At 38.0% G+C, this 21,446-nt stretch overlaps 1 protein-coding gene across 2 annotated transcripts in view; it reads left to right on the forward strand.

Annotated features, from left to right (window-relative positions):
* Positions 1 to 21,446, forward strand: part of cntn3a.2 (contactin 3a, tandem duplicate 2) — a 75,435-nt gene that overhangs the window by 17,246 nt on the left and 36,743 nt on the right. For both annotated transcript variants that reach the window (XM_058410954.1, XM_058410955.1), the window contains exons 3-9: positions 407 to 542; positions 6,530 to 6,705; positions 6,783 to 6,875; positions 6,990 to 7,193; positions 8,021 to 8,123; positions 10,122 to 10,306; positions 19,877 to 20,013. In XM_058410954.1, coding sequence (XP_058266937.1) covers positions 407 to 542; positions 6,530 to 6,705; positions 6,783 to 6,875; positions 6,990 to 7,193; positions 8,021 to 8,123; positions 10,122 to 10,306; positions 19,877 to 20,013 — 1,034 coding nt within the window. The remainder of the gene's footprint in view (positions 1 to 406; positions 543 to 6,529; positions 6,706 to 6,782; positions 6,876 to 6,989; positions 7,194 to 8,020; positions 8,124 to 10,121; positions 10,307 to 19,876; positions 20,014 to 21,446) is intronic.

Genomic DNA, 21,446 nt, shown 5'->3' on the forward strand with positions numbered 1-21,446 from the left:
ATTTTTGTAATCTGGTCCCTTCATATTTGATTAATCGCAAATCATAATACACTATCGGGTGCCATTGTGACTTGCTGCATGGGTGGAGCCCACGAAACCTGAGGCTACAGTGGTAGTTGTTTAGCTGTTTATTCCAGTAAAAAGTCCAGAGACTCAAAGAAAGGAGCGGAGAGCTGGTACAACCTTTGTCAAGACCTTATTTTTCAGATACTTAACCTACAATGTGTTGTCATGGACCGACATGTTTTTTACATACCAAATAAAAAGCTTACATTTTCCTTTCAAATTACAAATGTTTCACATTGATTTTTGTTTTTTGTTAGTTTTTTTCCAATTTACACCGGACACAGGTAATCGAATATTACCTAGTAGAGGGTAACATTATTGAGTTTTTGTCCTCCCTTAGATTGTCTGGATTATAAATCATTTCATGGGCCAAAATGGCGGATGGAGCCCAGTGATTTAATGGTGCCTGTTGGTTTACCGGAAGAAGAGGCCACTCTCACCTGTGATGCCAAAGGCTTCCCCGCTCCTCAGTACAGGTACAACGCTGTTTTTTGTTTTACTCTGCAACACACTGGGAATTTTTTATGCTCTTTGTGTCATATCACATACATACAGCTTCATTCAATTTTTATAAAAATGGGACTTTGTGGTTACATTCATGATCCAAAAAAAAAAAAAACCCACTGCAGCAGTTTAGCGTAATTTGTTCTTACTTCGTGTTAAAAAGATGCATCTCTGTAAACATGTCATTTGTTCTCTGGTACATTACTGCTTTGTGGAGTTGCTGTACGACTTATAGATTTGAGACATGAAATCAAACCTGTTGAGGTGTATAGCATAAATATATGCGTGAAAAAATGAACCAGCTCTGTCAAATACTGGGTCATGGGCAGTAGAAACGAACGAATGAATTAATGAACACACTAAAATTACATTCATTAACTCACCCATGTCCTGCAGCAGTTACCAGTATGTGTGTCTTTTGTGTTAGAAATAAATATTAATTTATTGTGTGAAATATTTAATGGACGCCTCATTTAAATGAAAACATTAAACCTGCAGGTAACAGTAAATACTCTGTGTGGCTAGAAGTATGTGGAGCGGATCCAGGAGCACAGGTGTACATTTGCTGAGGGGTTATATATTGTATATCCATATCCAAGTGCAAAGCAATAAAATGCTAAATAGTAAATTATTTATTTCATTTTATCTCCACTGATATTTTCAAACTTGAACCTGAGGCAGAAAAAATGCTTGCTTTAAGCGGCCGGTTGTAAGCAACCCTCTCTTTTACCAGCAACTGAATGGAACTACATTAATTAAACCACATCTGGATGAGGTAATTTACTCACACCACATCCAATGCTTCCTGATATGATATGATTTGACTGCGCGCTGCAAGACGTATCGTGCTCATCTGCATTATCAGAGGATGAGACCAATAACTAGGTTGTGCTTGATTGTAGGAGTCTCAGTTGTAAACGTAAATCAAACAACCATTATACCCCATATACCACGAATTTTTTTAATTGAAATGAACAGATATTAACGTTAATCACGTTACCCTTGCAGCATTAAATGTTTATTAACGTTAAGAATCACAGTGATAAGTGGATCCTTTTATCCTCTTTGACTTTGCTGTCCTCGTATTACTGAAATGTTTTCCTTTTTCTTACGCTGCCCCAGAATGCTTCACTCCTCGATAATCCATTTTGGCTATTTGATTGACAGGCCTTACAGAGTACTGCTGGAGGGTGGGCGGTTAATCTCTTGATATAATAACATCCATTTTTGAACCCATTTCAAATGCTAAAGTTGAATAAAAATGTTTCCTATAACAAATAAGCTTTTTTATTAAAGAAGATTTTCTATTCACTGCATATACTGCATACTATTTTTGCTCCCCTGACCTGATCTTTACAACCATATGTGGGTTTTCCACAGACTGTCACAAAGCTGAAAGCACACAATTGCATAGATGTTATGTTGTAACATTACAATTTCCCTTCACTGGTACTAAGAGGCCCAAACCTGATCCAGCATATCCATGAAGATATTGTGACAAGGTTGGTGTGGAAGAACTGAACAGGGTGATCTGCACAGAACCCTGACCTCAACCCTAGTGAATGCTTTTAGGATGAACTGGAACGCTGAGTGCAGCCCAGGCCTCCGCATCTAACATCAGTGCCTGATCTCACTAATGCTCTTGTGGTTGAATGAACACAAATGCCCTTCAACCACACTCCAAAATCTAGTGGAAAGCCTTTCCAGGAACTGGAGGTTATTATGATGTCAAAGGGAGTCTGGAATGAGATCACATGAGTGAGATGGTCAGGCGTCCGCAAACCTTTGAACATATTAGCGACTGACTACTGATATGTTACTTTTGAACTAAATCCAGGAAAAGTGTCAGGTTCTCCAGTTTCTCTGTTCAAAACTAGAAGAATTGGAACCTATTACAAATGGAACCTGAAGTAGTAATGAACAGTTGGACAACTCTGGCCATAGGATTTGTTAGAGGCCAGCTATCTGGATATGTCACATTACACCATCTTAATTTGCTTGTATAGAACTGAGAAGTAGTCTCAGTAGATTCGTTTACTAGACAGGCAGGTCTTTAGAAAAATACATACATTTTGTAATAATATAGCCCGGTTTCTGCTTCAGGTGATCAAAACCCATTTTCCTTCTGCTTACCTTCCAGCATTTAATTAATTAATTTATTTATTTTTTAAATATATGGTCTCTACACCACTTTCTCTTCTGTTGTTCTCTCTCTCTCTCTTATATACAGCATGTAGGCTATATATTACTAAAACTGGTAAATGTTTTTTTTTTTTTGAACAAACCATATATAAATTACCGTTAAGCCCCTACAAATCTAGACTATTCATATGCCATCTACCTTTTTGTTTTCCTCAGAACGTTCTAGATCATATGGTTGTGTGCATGGTAGCAGAATTGAAATTGTCTCATAATGATTTATACAAATAAAAAATACATATATCATGTATATCTAAAATCTGTAATATCAGTAAATATATATATATATATATATATATATATATATATATATATATATATATATATATATATATATATATTTTTATAGGTATATTTTGTTTACCTTGATGGTATGAAGATTAAATAAATATAGACCTATTTGTTGTTAATTTTTTTGAGATTTTATTCACATATGTTATATTATATTATATTATATTATATTATATTATATTATATTATATTATATTATATTATATTATATTATATTATATTATATTATATTATATTATATTATATTATAGCCCTGTCATAGTACTCAAACTGGCATAGTTTACCATGTGGGTATTTGATCTGAAAATGAAAGACAAAATCGAACAATATTTTGGTATGATATGGAGTGTGTGATAAAGCTCCTGACAAAAGAATCCTATACATAGCCACATTCCCAAGGGAGTTCCGGTTATACATATCATGCAGCCATTAATTTATAACCTACGCAGTGCACTCATAGAAGACGACATTCCGGCTTTGAAAAGATATCATGATTTATTTTAGCACTGTCACATATATTAAGCATGACGAGTGCATTTTGAAGCATTGACATTTGTTTTCTCCCTCCTGTCACACATCAAGGACACCGGTGATGTCTTTGATGCGGTAGGAAATCTAGAGCCCTTTAGATTTCAGAGTTGAAACTGTTCCTATTGTGAAATCTAGATAATCCAAAGCAAATGTTCCTGTAAATTGTGTTCATTGTGCTCTGAGAATTATGTGATACTGTCAGGTTGATACGAAACAACAAACATGAACAAAAAGAAAATCTCTAATAGCCGTACAGTGTGAACTTGTGTTGAATACAATATCTCAAAATCACTGGGCTGTTAAAACAATGTCAACGGTGCAGCTTTTATTTTTAATAGGATTTTTTTTTTTCCATTTCTTCTTCTGCACTTGGAGAACTGTCTGTTAAATAATGGTATGTATTGTATAATTAGGAATTAAATTGTTTTGTAAAAAAAAATGGAAATGTAGCATTAAGGCTGCAATTATCACACCCATGAGGCTTGTTTTAATCCATAAAATGGCTGTTGTAAAGACAAAGCACGAAAGCATCAAATTTGGATTACTGTAGGGAAAGAAATATTAGCTCGCACAGTGTTGGTGGATTCCCAGCCTGTGTAGTGAATGAAACAAATCCAAAGTGGCAGCTCACTGTCAGAGAATCAGGAAAGTGAGTGATAATGCCCATTACATATTCTCATTATTCAGCCACACACTGAAAAATTTGAACAATTACTTCTGCTGGATTGCACTTATGTTGTAAGACAAACTGTAGTGTAATACATCTTACAGCTTGATCGGTATTTGGTGTGTTTTTTTGTGTTTGCCTGTGCAAAAAAGTGCAGCCAAGCTTTACAAGCCAGCCGAGAACGACTAGCCAATGCTGGCTACGCGTGTGCTCGAGAATGATTTCTTTCGTGGCCGGATGACGAGTAGGCTGCCAAAGCTACGGCAGTCCACAGGTGCAGAATGTCTGCAGAGGGAAGTGCAGAGATAGTTCAGCAGATGAACCTGAAGCTTTAGAGCCCAGAGGGCCGTTTTCATCAGATGAGCCTTTGCGAAATTGATATGGACTGCAAGGGTTTACTTGAGTTCATCCATGGTGACACATTCCGAAAAGGCCCTGAGGCACCTATACCCTCACTTCACACCCGCCTCTTTCTGCCTCCCTTGCTTTGTCACTGTGGATGTAGCACCTTTTTGCAACTGGGTGTCAAGTGCGCTTCATAAGGCCCGGATCTCCATGTGCCTATTTTTAACAAGCCTGCAGATGTTAGGCAGCTTATTTCCTATTACAAGCAGCTGGTAATTTGGCCAAATGCTTGCGTGATCACCTGTAATGCTTAAATATTAGGCCTGGTTTTGTCCCTGCTGCTAGCCTACATTCAAGCTGCCTTTTCTTTGTACGTTTATTAGTACAAATAGCAACACTGACAATGAGCAGACTTTAAAATACAGTGCGGCTTGTGGGAGCTGGACCAATGTAGACACAGTGCCATCAAAAGCAACAACCATCAAAGAAAGTAAACAATGCTTTGAAATACTTGTGTGAATTCCAGCTTGTGGGTGGCAACTACCAGGCTGTGAGGGAACAGTGAAATTTTCGATACCAAATGTGCAAAGTACCTCATGCATCAACCTGATAAACACACCAGGAGGTGTCTGTTATTACCAGCCTTATGGGGATTGGGTTATCGAATAATCTTCTAAGCATCATGGGATTCAGCTGCTTTAGGCACCGACTTCAGTTTATTTGTTTATTTATTTCCTCCCTGGAAATAAAAATTAGCATGTGGTGTCTTCCTGCATCAGTTCCTGCGCAGATGCATCTACTGAACACCCGCCAAAATAAATGATTGGCAAGCTCTCGGATCCTCTCTGGCTCTTCGAGAGTCCTCCTGCAAGATCCTGCAAGTGTGAAGAAGGAGGGCTGATGATCCCCTTCTGATGAACGATAAAGAAGATAAAGAATATCGCCAAAACTTTACTGAACCCACTGACTTAACCAGTGACTACACAGTTTGCATGACCACACTGAGCTTGTAGTTCACGTGGTCATTTTCATGGTATCATTGTACATTAAACAAATATAGTACATAGCAATTATCCTCAAACAGTGTCACTGGACAATATATTTATCCTCCACATGCAATAGTGTGTCAAACAAAAAATCATTTATCATTTAAAAACATGAGAAATCCAAATTATGTACATCAAATGATTTGTAATATAATGCGTGCCGTCAGGATAACATTTGGTTTGTGGTGTAGCAGAGCAGTAAGGGATAACCGGATCATACACCTCGACTAACGATGACACCAAAACAATCTTTGCCTCAGGATTGCTCATTAGAGACAAATATAAATTTTATTCCAAACTTTGTAATTTATTATAAAATGTTCTATTTCTGTACATCTTCTTTGAGACAGTGATCAATGTCATTTAATAGCGCTATACAAATAAAACTGAATTGAAAATGAATTGTAATAATAATAATATGCCTTTTTGTGAATTCTCATACAAACTGTATCATTTCTTATTGTAAAAGTCATTTTAGTCATTTCTATGCTTAAAAATAATAAATCAGATTTTGTCAAAAGATGAAAAGGGGCTGAGGGATATGAACAAAAGGTTATATCAGGATATGGATCGTTTCATATCTTGAATTCATATCTTTGAGATATATTACATTCACGACGGGTCTGCGGCACACAGAACTCGTTTCAGCACACTGCCTAGCTCCAACCTTTGTGATGTAAATCGTCTGCTTTTTTTTTGCCACATGCATCACCATATTGCAGAGCGCAGCTACGGTCTGTGCAACAAAGCTTATTTAGCTTTGCTACTTAAATATCTTTAGCTCTGACAGCAGCTTCTAAGCAGTCAAAGTTCCCTTTTATTCCAGGATTTTCCAGAATCTGGACACTTCTTCTGATTTTTCATTTATGATTAATTGTAGGTGGTCACTGAACGGCACAATGATTGATCTGAGGGCTGACTACCGGCGGCGTCTCTCTGGGGGAAATCTGGTGATTAGGAATCTGGACCTTGCCAATGATGCGGGAATCTACCAGTGCACTGCTTTTAACTCACTGGGTGCCATTCTCAGCAGGAGAGCAACCCTTCAGTTTGCATGTAAGTTCAGAGAAGCTAAAGTTTTTTTTTTTTTAGCTATTCTGTTGCTTTTGCTTGACATTGTTTTATTTTTACAGACTTGAATTTTAAAACTCAAACAAGAAGTGCCGTGTCGGTGCGTGAAGGCCAAGGAGTAGTTTTACTATGTGGTACACCCATATATGCAGGAGGTAAGGGGTCTAAAACATCATTTCCAGTCTTTCACTGGGTTTTATTAGCCGTTTACTTACGTCTCCTTTAGATGCGAAGAATTAATAACAAATTTATATCCATCTCTTCTGTAGAGCTGCATTTTGCCTGGGTGTTCAACGAGTACCCGTACTTTGTCCAGCAGGACAGCAGACGTTTTGTCTCACAAGAGACTGGGAACCTTTACATCGCTAAAGTAGAGCCTTCAGATGTAGGAAACTACACATGCGTGGTGGTAAATCGCATTACAAAGGTCAAAATGCTCAGCTCTCCCACTCCGCTGGTCCTGAGGACAGATGGTGAGAATATTTTTCCTTTCACAATCTAATGAGCAGTTGCACTGCTCAGTTTTCCATAACGCTAGAAATAAATAACTACAGGAACTGAAATTTTAATATGATTTTATGCAATTTTCATATTCTGTTATTTTTTTCTCATCCTAATAACTACAGATTCCAAACATTTATAAAGCTACAGCTTGCTTTAAAGATGATGTTGCACAAATTCAACTCCATTTAATTTCATGCATATAGCGCTGACTTTGTCACGAAGCAACTTTACAAAAATTCAACTGTAGATTAACATTTTCTTAAAGAGTAAGCAACAGGATAAAGAAGGAATGATATGAGGAAGAAACCTTGAGATGAAACCAGATAGTGGGATTATAAATCATTAAAGTGTAGGAATAAAGGCAAACCGTGCTAAATGTGTTCAAATGGTATTAAATATGAACATGTAGTAAATAAGAATCCTGGTGTAATCCACTGAAGCAAGCATGAGACTTGTGTCTCGGGGAAGTGCAGATCTTTAGTGTATCTGTTGTTTCATACTTTTTGAAGCTTCAGTGAACTACCGTTTGCTCTCTATGAAAAGTTTCTGACTGTCGCCTTCAAATCAAGCAAACCTTACCAGACGAAATATTCCCCAACAGTGCAAACGCAGCCCCAAACTCTGCATGGCCTCGCACTGTGTCAACTACAAAATCGTCAGGATTTGTCTTTAACTTGAAAATTGTCAAGAATTGCTTCTAGCCATCTTTTCATCTTTTTTCATTTCATTCTACTGTATTCAGACTGAAATCGTCTCATCTGAGCGAACCGAAAACAAGGTCTTTTTGATTTTCTAGGTGTGATGGGTGAATATGAGCCTAAAATAGAAGTATATTTCGCTGACATGGTTCCAGCTGCCAAGGGCTCAATTGTGACACTGGAATGTTTTGCTCTGGGGAAGTAAGTACAGTTCTTCAGTATTTTCCGTCTATAGCTGTCTCTGTCTCTGTTCTTTTTTTTAGAGGATCATGACACTCTGCATGACACGTTGCTCTTTTACTGAGTACTCGCACCACTTTTGAACCATTCATGCATTCGCATTCCTCAGTTCTATTATTTCACATTTTGCTGAACTCTTTTTAATGTTTGGAAGCTGTCAATATTTCACAGGATGCCAGGAAAGCAAATAAAGTGAGAAGAAATCGACAGCAAACTTATTTGCCCAAATGAGAGTCTCTTGCTTACCGAAGCATCGGTTAAAAGCGACTTCACTTATTGATGATTTGTTGCACTGCTTTATCACTGGCATAAAAGATCTAAATACACAACGCAGTATGTTTACACAAAAAATGAACAACATACGTTACTGTGCTTGTTATTGCAAAATGTAATCATCTCTACACAATATGAGACTGTCACAATAGCCAGCAACGTGTGTTGTGCGAGTTATCACTCAGAAATTCATGAAAAGAAACCTCCAATAAAATAAGAGATTAGCCAAAGCGAATCGGAATGAATGAATGTGGAATGATTCGAGAAGCTTATTAAAATGCAATACGTCTATTAGTGTATGTTCAACTTAGATAAAATTACACGAGTATTCCAGTTAACGATTTATTAAGGATGTCACCAAAAAAGTCAGCTAAGAAAAAGAGTTTTTGTCTGAAAGGGTCACAGTTTTTTGAGCAGAGAAAATCTGGCCTAAAAGTCTAGACTAATCACTTGACTTCTCATATTATATAATATTTTTTTTGTCCTTTTTTCAGAAATCAGACACTTTTCAACTGACCAGTTTATTTTTTTCAGCAGGTTTTATTGTGTCTTATTTGAAGGGATGCATTTACACCTTTGGGAAGCTTTCATTATATGCATCATATACATCATAGCCACAAACAAGCACATGGAGCTATGTGAAGTCAAAGAGGGACTTTCACACTACCAGTTTAGTCTAAACGTCCTGGTCTAACATGCGAGCTGTCATGTGGACCAGGAAGCGTCCCGGGGTACAGAACCCGAGACTACCTGTAGGTGGTGGTCTGAGTTCAGTTGCACTGGAACTGTGCCGTAGTTTCGGTGAATGTAAACACAGCTGACACTCTTGTGTTCAGAAAGTAAAGCAACCTGTGTGTGCATTATAGCTGATGACGACATCATTAGTTTCTACAAGGCTTGTGTACCATGAGTAATGCAGGGAACATTGTGAGACACAGAAGCGGTGAGGTGCCTTACTGTACATAATGGCACCAAAATAATAATTTTAAAAAATACTTATAATAATATGGTGAGTCACATTCTGCTCTCCAGGTGCGTCTGTAATAATGTAAGATATATCAGGGTTTGATAATATTAAAACCAGAACAACATTGTGGGGGAGCTGGGAACAATCACACTTGGATTCAGACTGCATTATAAGTGCCCAGTGTGAAAACCACCAAAAAAAAAAAAAAACCAGAGCTTTCTGGCAATACAAGATGGGTTTGGCATGAGAAGAAGGTTAGTTATACAGAAAAGAATTTAATCTGTGCTCTCCATGTGCGCCTGTGATTTTGTTTTTCCTCCGAAGACCCTTCATGAAGTACCAGGAGATTTTAAATGAAAATCTGGCCACCAAGCTACAACCCGGGGCATGGTTAGATCTTCCAACAAAAGATTGTCCAAATTCACACAAAATTATGCTTCAATAATCACAGAATCAATCTCTTGGCTTTAAAACATGTGGGGTGAGCTGAAGAGGCGCAACAGACTGGAGCCAGAAACGAGGATCTGGAGAGATTCGGTATTGAGGAGTGATTCCTTGTTGTGTATTCTCCTATCACATCACGCTTTATAGGAGCAGACTCGGTGCTCTTATGATGGCAGTGGGACGTTACACCACATTCTAAATGGAGTGCTGCAAATAATGTGGTTTTAGTAGCATGCCAGTAATAGTAGTGTTGACTGGAGTTGTATTTTTCTCAGTCCAGTGCCTGAAATAACATGGAGAAGGGCTAATGGAGTTCCCTTTCCGAACAAAGTGAAGATGAAGAACTCGAATGTCGTTCTGGAGATCCCCAGTTTCCAACAGGAGGATGCGGGTGGTTACGAATGTGTGGCAGAGAACAAGATGGGCAGGAACACTGTGAAAGGACGACTCTCCTTCCATGGTAAGTTGCTGGTTTTGTGTGTGTGTGTGTGTAAGAGAGAGAGAGAGAGATTCATCCTATTAAACCCTTATTGATTAATGGGATTTTTCTTTGGACAGCTGTTATGACCCAGTCTAGATCAGACCATGATATGCCAGTATAGGGCAAGGGTGGTAAAAACAACCTCCATTTGCTTTGATTGTTTTGTTTTTTAACTAATGACCAGGCTAGGCAAATCATAAATACAAACAATACTTTTCCAAGGACTATGTTCTGCACAGGCAAGTGTCGGTCACCTCATTAAATAGAAATAACAACCAGTCGGCGACAAGAGATGACCAAGACTTATGCCAGTGGACCTGAAAGACATCTACCTAAACCAATATATAGTACAACATAAATCATTTAGATTTACATGTAGATCTTGTCTCATGCTTGTTTTTATTATGAGCTTGGGACTCCAAAGGAAGGCACCATTGTGCCATCTCTCCCATTATTCCTAATTCTCATCATTATCTTAGAGGAGAAAAAGGTTTTGCCATTTCATTGGAGTTTTTCCAATTATTTTGCATTCAGTGCTTTTCGATTCTGCCGTGAGTCTTGTATAGTTTCCATGACTACATGGCTGAGAACAAAAAAATAAACCTTGTTTAATTGGTGTTGGCAGCACAGCATTGTGTGCAATAACAAGTGTCAGTGGTGTTAAATGTTGATGGAAGCATCTTTTAGCACGTTTGGGAATTCAGAAAAATGGCAAACGTGAATCCTGTATTTTTTTAGGTGTGGGGGGCGGGGGTAAATAATCAAATCAAAATGTCTCAGAATGGCTATGGCCTCCACTCACGTTCATAGCTCTTGCAGCATGTAGACACTTTATTCCACACCACTGGCTGGTCCACAACCAGGCCAACTCCTGACAGCCACCGTTCGTGGAAGGTCAAGATTTAGTGAACAAATTGGTGTATTTTCACAACTGGGTTCTTTTTATGAAATGAATTCTTTATAGAAAAGCTTCCCTGGGATCTTTTCTTACATAATGAAAATGTAATAGAGCAAATATGTGGCTTTTCAGCATGCAAAGCAGGGTTAGAGGTAAGAGTGGGCAATGTTATCATCTTTACAGTAATATTAGTAAAGTATAACTTAAAGATTATTTCTTGGTTATTTGTTAAAAAGCTTTCCATGTCAAAGATGAATTAATACTCAGAATAGCTTTTTATTACAGTGGGCAAAAAAGTGACTTTTTCACACCAGACATTGCATTTTCTTCTTTTGCAACAAAGTTTGTAAATAGACATGTTGGCCAAAGCCAATGTGATATGCATGTCGCAACCTAAAAAGTTTTTAGTCCACTTGCTGTGCTTGGGTTAGGGACACTGCTTTCAGTGTCACTTTTCCACATACAGACACTAATGAAAAATTTACTTGACTCTCAACTCCATTGCCTCATATTTGAACTCACAGTGACATAAAACCAGTCAGTACAGTTAATAAGCAAAGACTTTCCGCTGTTCACTTTCATTTGCTTTATTTAGGCTTTGTAAAGTCACCGAGATTCTGGCCTGAGAGCAAACTGTTGATTTCTTCCAGCACACTGGCTGATCACGACTCTTTGTAATATTAATTAACAGTTCAGTACTTTTCCTGATGCCAAGACAGTTGGTAAATGCTCTTAAACGGAAATGTAAAAATCGCCACTGCTAATGCAGCAACATAACAGGGAGCCAATTAAACATCTCAACCATTTATTAATTCATTTAATAATATTGAATATTGTGTTTTGGGAGCTAGTCAAACAGCAAACGTGGCTAATAGTGCAGTGAGTACCCTCATGGCTGGCACCTAGGACAGATCAGTTCACAATATAGGAGAATATGTCAGTGGGATGGAAATATTCTGGCTGTACATCAGAGTTAGACTCCAAACAAAAATCCAACAGTCTCAGATGAGCTGACCTGGAGCATATCCAACTTATACACACGACTACACAAACTGCAAGCAGAAGAATGAAATTTCTGAAGCTGTCACTTGTTATGGCTGGCTGCACTGAATAACACAAAATGTATGGTTTGAGCGAAATATTTTCAAGCATGTGGTTACAGAATATCATTATTACTAAAATAACCCAAATATTGAATATTATTTACATACATATGTATGCATACCTACTGTATACAGGAAGCATCAGTTATATACAGGCTGTACCTCCAATATGCTGGGCTTTAAATCTACCCAGGTAAGCAGACTCATTTTGTTATTTAATAGTCACATCTTTTTTATTATTATTATTATTGTTACCAAGTGAACTCATTTGTGTGCAGCAAGGGTCATAAAATAAATCAAGGCGCCAGGCACCAGTTTAGTAGTTTTAAAGTAAATGTATTGAAAAGTCAGGGAATAAGTGGCAAAGTGAGTCAAAGAAAAACAAAAGACTTCCAGCTCCAGTTTTTAAAGGATCTACCTTTCTTTGCTACTTTTCTTCCCTTTCTTCTGTCTATCCCCAAACCAGTAGAAGAAGCTGGGGTTTCCAAAAAAACTACTGACTTCCAGTGAGGGCCAGCCTTGTTGCTTTCCCTGACATCTTTTTATATTGTGCAGAGGGGTGACGTCTATCACTAACCATCAGTCCCTGAGCCAGATCTGGTTCTCTCCCTGGACATGCTGTATACATAGAGAAAGGGTGGGGAGGGACAGAGAGAAAGGAAAAATAACATACAGAGAGAAAATGTAACAAGGAAAAAAACAAACCAAGAATATGTATATTGTTTAGGGCACTTATTAAGTGGGTTATTTAATCCTTCGACTCCATTTATTGAACACAAAACAAACAATAATGAATAGTGAAATGTTTATCTACTAATCACAATGCAGGGTCAGTCAGTCAGGACCGACTCAGTGGTTAAGGAACTGACCTGCTGGTCAAAAGGTCATGAGTTGAAATCTCATCCTTGCCAAGCTGCTACTTTCTGAGCACCCGAGAACCTGCCCAGATGCTCAGTGTGGACGAAGAAGTGGATGCAAAGAATAGACTTTCATTGATTCTCATATTCTGAGCCAATTAAATAAAGACTGCTGTCACTTTTTGGTTACAGATGTGTTATTCATATCATATATATCTGATCTCTCAGTTACAGGCACATTCTTGGGTGAACAGTAAATGTTTCAGCATGCAGGCAGGTTTAGAAAGCATTAAGCAAGTCCAGATGAAAACGCCCGCTGAAAGCGTGATCTAAGGAATGATTAGTCCGCCTTAAGGTATTTTGCATGTTCCCAAGGTATTCGCTTCTTCAGGAGGAATTATTGATCTGTCTCGATCCACTGGCCAAGTTCATCATTCTGTTCAACTCACACAAACAACTCGGGAGCGAAGCTAGTTATCTGAATGCTGTGCAGAGATCTGAACTCGCTATTGCACAAACAAAAAAAATGTGGATATTAAAATGCCTCAGGAAATAACGGAATTATTAATTCAATCAAGTTGACTGTTAATTAATTAGCTGTTAATTAAGTTGGCTGTTAATTAAGAAATCAAAAACTGCATGATCTCTCAGCAGGCTAGTTAGTTATCAGCTGAGACGAAACGTGCATGGAACCATGTAGCATTTGGATCTTTCTCGATTATTATTATTATTATTATTATTATTATTATTATTATTATTATTATTAGGTATCTGTTCAGCACATCCAGTTTAAAGGTTCTCACCCTGTCTACTAAATATAAAATCCCATTCAAAGCAACAATATTGCACCCATATTCTGATTGCTTGATATTTCGTCTCTATTTTGTACGGTCTACAGAGTGCCCGTGAGCGAAAATGACCCAGTAACACACATACATCTATGGCAACATGATATGCACAAATTATTACTTAATAAGGGTGGGAAGAAGCTCAACATTGTTTTTGATCACCGTGGACTCATGTTCTTAATAGGATGTGTTTTATAGTTTACAAAGCTTAATGCGTATTCATTTGTGTGCTACCCAGCTAAGTGACGTCCCCAGACATGCAGGTTATGTTGATTAATTACAGGAGAAACGTTACCGGAAGAGAACTAAATCTGCTTATCATTTGCCGAGAATGTGGAGATTTGATTTTCAAATTAAAAAAAATGAAAGGTCAACAGGAAATTACAGATAATTTCAAGGATAACCGGAGAGGGTGGAAGATAATAAAAAGCTTTGTGTCGACTTCTTTTAATTAGCAAACAACCTGTATCTTACAGGTTTTGCAGAAACATAAATTATGCATGCCATGACACTAGTGTGGTACCAGGATAATAATCAATGCTAACACAGGAGGTGGGAATTTGAATGTGAAATTCATGCTGGAGGAAAAAAAATACTCCAGTTGCAGAGCTTCATTGTGTCTTTGTTTCGTTCTTTTATCTCCAGGCCCAACAATTAATATATACATTTCCAGAGGATCCTGTTTTAACCCAGTGTAGATTATAGATAAAACACAGTTTTATACTCGCTGTCCATTTTATTAGGATCACCTATACATTCATGCTGGTATCTTATCAGCCAATCATTTTGCAGCAGTACAAAGCATTACAATCATATAAATACAGGTCAAGAGCTTCAGTTAATGTTTACATCAAACATCACAATGAAGGAAACTGATCTCTGTGACTGTCCATGGGTTGTTGGTACAGAAGGGCTAGTTTGAGTATTTCAGCTGATTCTCCTGCTTTGGAGAACTTTGTGGGTGGATAAGAGAGACCAGAGGAAAATGACCCGAGTGTTGCCAGAAATGATATGCTGACTCAAATAATCATTCTTTCCAACTATTGTGATCAGGAAAAGCATGCGCAAAACGTCGAAACCTGTGGTGGATGCCCTACATCAGCCACATGAGATTTTACTCCTGTCAGCCAAGAACAAGAATCTATGACCAGCTGACTTGTTTCTAATCTTTAGCTTGTTCTTGGCTGACAGGAGTGAGACCTAATGTGGTCTTCTGCTCTTGTAGTCCATCCACCTCTCAAGGTCTGATGTTGTAAGATGCTTTTCTGCTCACCACGTTTAGAAAAAGTTTATTACAATAGACTTCCTATCATCTCAAACTGGTTCTTCTCCTGTGATCTCTCTCATCAGGAAGGTGTTTCAACCTGCAGAAGACTTGCAGCATTCTGTGTAAATTCTAGAGACTTTTGTGATGTGTGAAAATTCCAGGAGATCTACAGTATGTGAAACACTCACACCAGCCCATCTGTCTTCATCAAGTATAACGCAGTTAAAGTCACAGAGATCACATCTTTTCCCCCCGTTCTGATGCTGGTGATTAACACAAGTTCTCGACCTGTATCTGCATGATTTTATGCATCATTACTGTTCAATTTGTCTGAAACAAATGTATCACAGTGGTAATATGATATGTATCCTGTATGTATATTTCAGCTACTACCATTTCTAATTGGAAATTTGGAAAAAATGCTGAAAGATCATTTGCCTGCAATAAATAACTGAACAACTTGTCACCTCCTAATGTGAAACTGACTTCACAGCTCTCCCTGGCATTTCACTGCTTTCTTTGTGTTCTTCAATAAAGCAAATCTGCAAGTTCTGATAAAGAGATGTGATATGACACAGCCTGTCATGATGTACAGTGCTTCTTTACAGATATGACAGCTCTGTCTGTCAGCAAAATACATTTTATCTACAGGAATTATCCGAAGAGCCTTGGTGTTTTTTTCCAACCACTTCTTTTTCAACATAAGCCTTTTTCAAAGTCGACTGTGTGTTTAAATGTCTTTCTTTCATTTACCTGAAAAGGAAAATTGTGCGTATAATTCTAAAAGCTATTTACTCACACAGCACTTGTTTACTTGTTGTTTATTATTGGTGAAAATATATTCTTCAATTCATCAGCACTTTGTTATGCCTCTGTCAGGGTTAATCAATATTGTTATATTCTCCACGGGGCTTTCATAGTGCAAGCATTTCACTCACATTCGCGAATGCAATTTACTCAGTACAAAGGTGAAATATGGCCAAATAGCATACATACATCAGCACGATATGTGCAATTTATATCTTAACAATGTCTCTAAGGCCTCGTTTGGAAATTGGGAAGATGTATCTCCTTTTTTCTTTTGATCATCTGCTACTTTTCGCCATCCATGAACGTAATATGTGATGAACGCACAGAATAATGTGCAACCGACTAAATACTCTAATTTGACTAAAGCTGTCACAGCTTTTCTATTGGATTTATTCTAGGCTTTGGCTCAGCCATTCCAAAATATCAGTCTATTTTTATTTTCCAAGCCATTTTTTGCCCTGAATTTTGGCTCGTTGTTCTCTTGAAGCACGTCCGACCGACTGGAACAGGTACTCATCAATAATTTGCTTATAAACAATATGGCCAAAAGTTTGCAGACACCCATATGTGCGTGCTGAACATCTCATTCAAGATGTATTCCTCCTTTTCTCTCATAAAAACCTCCAGTCTTCTCCAAAGGCGTTCCATTAGATTTCTGACTGTGGGGATTTGTGCTCATTCAGCCAAAAGAGCATTAGGGAACTGATGCCTCACTTAGGCAAGAAGGCCTTGCTCATAGTCAGCATTCTGTATTATTCCCTAGATGTTCAGTGGAGTTGAGGTCATGGTTCTGTGCAGACCACTCAAGTTATTTAACACTCATCCTTTGCAAACCATGGCTTCATGAACGTCACTTTGCACACAGGGTCATTGTATAAAATTGTGTGCTTCCCATTTGTTAAAGGTCAGCATTTGGGTGTGATGATCAGGTGTACATAAACCTTTGGCTATATAATGTATTTGCATTTCTGGCATTTGGCAGACAGCCTTATCCAGAGCAACTTACATTTTATCTCATTTTATACAACTGAGCAATTGAGGGTTAAGGTACTTCCCAAGAGCCCAGCAGAGGCAACTTGAGGACCTTAACCACTAAGCTTCAACATCCCTCACATATTTGGCTTCATCCATGTTGCCTTTGATGGTAACAAGCTTTCTGGTTCCTCTTACTTAAAGCACCCTTGACCGTAGGAATGGAGCTCCCTTGGTATTGGGTTGAATTTGTATTTTTTCCCAAACATTATGCTTTGACTTTCATCAGAACATGAAATCTTTTTCAAAAAAGCTCTCAGATTTTCTAACACGGCCTTTCTCAGAAGTGCCTACCTTCTGCCCACTCTCCCACAGAGGCCAGATCAGTGAAGAGCTGATGAAATTTGTTGAGGTCTACATAGGTTCTCCTGTTTCAGCCAGTTGTAAGCTCTGTAACTCCTTCAGTGTTGAAGCTGTCCTCTTGGACACTTCTTTAACAAGTGCCCTTCTTGCCATTCACTCACTTTTGGTAGTGCCTGGCTTGTGCCATACCTCTTTCCACTTCCTTGTAATGGATTACCTTAGAAGGTTCAGAGTTTTGCTGATGTCTTAATAACCTAACTACGTTTTGAAGCTTCCTTAGTTGTTATGATAGCAGGACTGATCCGATGTGCCATTTAAGCTGTGAGACCTCTTAAAGTCATACTTTCTAGAGGCACTGTATAAAGAGAGGTTCTGGTTAAGTGCAACCTCCCAGTGTTCCCACTACAGGGATGTATTTTTTTGGATTATGCGTGGTCTATAAAAGCAGCAAAGCATAGCAGTCTTAATACAGACATATGGCTTGAGCCTCCATACAGCTTATTAACAAATAAAAAGCATCATGCATAAGCATTATACGTTGTTATCATTGATCATCATAGACTGAAAATATGGAAAAAAGATTTTAGTTGCTCATGTCCCCAATACAACATGTGCTTTCGGATTCTTAATAAAGAATTATTTAGTAATTTGGTGTCTCCATGTGTGCATATGTATGTTTAATTCAGAATAATGATGCATCAAATGAACTGCATCAAAAGCATGCGCGTCGTCTCAGGGCCGAACTCTGAGCTCTGCTTTTTTTTGCGGGACATTCAGTCATTTTAATATCTGAAATGTAATCAGCATCACTTATTTATCTTAATTACAGAACAAAATCTGCATTAATGCCGCTCAGTCACAAACCTGTATTGCATGCTCAAACCTGCTGCCAAAATGTGTTCCAAATGGGAGGAATTCCAGGGTAATTATCAGAACCAGGGCCAGGAACCCTACGGTTCACAATTTGATTCTTTGTGATTAGCCATTTCAGGGGACAAGAAGGATTCACATGTTTAATTTACAATTCGCAACAGTTGTGTGGCTGAATTCAGACACAAGTGGAAGGCAACTATTTTAAGGCTTCCCTCTGGGTTTTCATATGACTTACTGGGAAGGTTAGAGGGAACATATGCCAAGTCAGCTGTGCATCTAATAGGCTGTGACCCTGAATTCAGCTTCTGTTCAGTACTGACAGAGTAGACAGTGCTGTGTGCCAGCTCTCTGCCAAGCCAGGCCAATGAATAGTAATGTTCTGCACTTGAGCCTAAGAGAAAATGAAACTAAAAAAAAAGAAGAAGAAATGAATTAGCTGAGGCAAAAGCTTATAGGAAAGTATAGTTTTTGCTAAATGAATCATAATTTTAGGTTGGTGTACTTGGTAATTATAATAGAACAAGTTAAGGTTACCTACAGTTACCTTCAGAGTGTGTACTATATTTCATGTTCTTATTATAAATACCAATCAGCTTTTATGTATCTATAGGAATCTTGAAACGTTATTTTCTAATTCACTATGTAACGATAATTGTGAGGAATATATGCCATCCCAAGCCATGAATTTATTTACTTCCCTTTTTTTTTTCTCTGACACCATCTGTGTATTCTTCATATGTCCACATTCTTCTCTCTGATACACGAAAAACACCCGGTTGTTCTTTGAGTTCTCTAATGCGTATAATGGTTTTGCCTGGGGATGATTGGCATAAATCACTCAAATAAAAATAGTAACAGTGATTGCTGTGCAGTACTAGCTGTAGTAGTTGTAGTGAAATCAATCAGTCCTGACTCCAGCTTGAATACTCTGGCTTTGTGTGAAGGATCAATCCATGTTGTAGTCTTAAAAAAATAAAAAGCAAAAAATCACAATCATTTCTGTTTTCCTGTTAAATATATAAGCAGCCTAAGCTAATCCATGAGTTCTGCTGCCTTAGACATTCAAGCACAATGATTTCCTTAGGATTGCAGCTACAGACCTTTTTATTTTTATTTAATCGGACTAAATATTGATCCTGGCAGATAGTCTAGTGTCCCTTCGTAGATGATTTTATAGCCTGTATAGGAGTGGTTTCTAGATATGTGACACCGTCAAGCACTTGGGAGTGTCACTGCCATCCAACTAAGAACAAGACTTCATTCAGTTTTTTTCAAAATGTGTATTTGCATGGTTTGGTTTGAGCTGCTCTTAGACACTGTTGTGGGAAGCATTCGATTTTGTTTTGTGTACAACACATTTTACAACTGGTGCCTAGCTAATGAGCTCGGGACCTCTTGAGTGAGTTCCTGTCAGACGCAGAGTCTACAGACTCCGAAAGAGCATGATTTGCAGCACTAGTAGCTACATCCTCATAGGAAGGTTTTAGATGTAAGATTTGTGTATATTTAGACGTATTCTCACTGTCATTATAATTTGTTTGTGTGTTTGGATGCCTAGCTAAGCCTCAGTGGGTGCAGACCATGCATGACAGTGCCTTATCCATTGATGAAAGGCTGTTTTGGGAATGTAAAGCCAGTGGAAAACCCAAGCCCTCCTATAGCTGGCTAAAGAATGGAGAACTACTGAACACACAGGTAAAGTCTGATTCTGTGCCAAAAGTGTATTTGTTACCTATCAGCGATGTCATTATATAATTGGTTGATTGTTCGTATTAGAGCATTCGTATTAATTGAATTATGTATGGTAGATATTAACAGGTTGTATTTTACAGCACTATAAACTGTTTGATTTTCATTGGTTAGAAAATGTTGATTCATTGCCTGTTACAAACAACAGTGACTGCAGGGCAAACGACAAGTATACAGGTATCAAAGCGGGCATTCTCATACACAGGTGTCAAACTCAATTTCTGCCACATCAGCATTTTTAAGAAGCCTTGACAGGCCATCAATAAGGCTATTATGTTGTTCGTGAGTCTCATTATTTTTATTTGTTTATTTTTCATTTCGTGATTGACAGCAGCGGCGTTCATCTTTTTTTAGCAGTAAAGAAAGTTTATCTTTGATAACATCATGTCCTCAGTCTCCTAACTCACTTTTCTTTTATTCCCATCAACTTAGTTTTAATACTTATGCATATAGCTACACTCGGCGATGGATGTCAAGCATTTCGAGGCCATAATTAAATCAGAGGCTAATTAATAGAGATGTATTCTTCTGTGTGGTTTATTCACTGTCATGTTTGTGCTTGTAAAATTGCTGATGATTGTTTCCTTCTTACATGATTTGGACACTGTTGTGTTTCGGGCATTAGTTTTCTTTTTAGAAAAATTGCATGCTGTCATGCTGGTGGTGTGGATGGAATAGTGCAGTGTGAAGTGGCATTTACTATTCGTTTATACAATGCGTCCAGCGTGAATTCTTTATAATACAAAATATTGTGTAGTAGTGCATGGTGAACTATTTGAAATAGTCAAATGAAATGGTAGGACACAGAAGACAAGCTTTGGAGAAATTCATGGTTTTTTTTTCCCCCCTCTGAGCATGCACGCAATCGCTTTGCTTAACAAAATAAATCTCAAAACAATGACAAAAAAACAACATGTTTCTGTTGTTTGTCTGTTCATGGTCAAGCCCAATGTCATTTGCCCTCTGTAAAAGATCCCACCCAATGTAACATGAACCGTCTATTAAGAAACGTCAGTAATACCCACCCACAGGGGTAACCACTCACCCATTACCTGCTTATTCTCAGCAACACCTCCCATTCACAGCTGGTGCCCTCCAAAGACTTCACTGCCAGAGGGGCACAAGCTAATATTAGCCCCATGGCCTTTGAGTTCATCACCTGTGTTTTAAAATGTTACTGATTCAATAGTAGCAGGGATTTTTATGACATGACATGTATGTTCATATAATTTAAGCCTAAAGTGGAAGAGACAAAAGGCTGGTGAGGGAATGATAAGGAATATAAGTTGTATGTGTGACAGCAGAAATGTTCAGATAGCGCAGATGTTCTTTATAACAACAAAGATGTTTAAAAAAGCAAAAAATTAAGGGGCCTTCTT

The sequence above is a fragment of the Hemibagrus wyckioides genome, linkage group LG15 (genome assembly GCF_019097595.1).
Source record: "Hemibagrus wyckioides isolate EC202008001 linkage group LG15, SWU_Hwy_1.0, whole genome shotgun sequence".
NCBI classification, from domain to species: Eukaryota; Metazoa; Chordata; class Actinopteri; order Siluriformes; family Bagridae; genus Hemibagrus; species Hemibagrus wyckioides.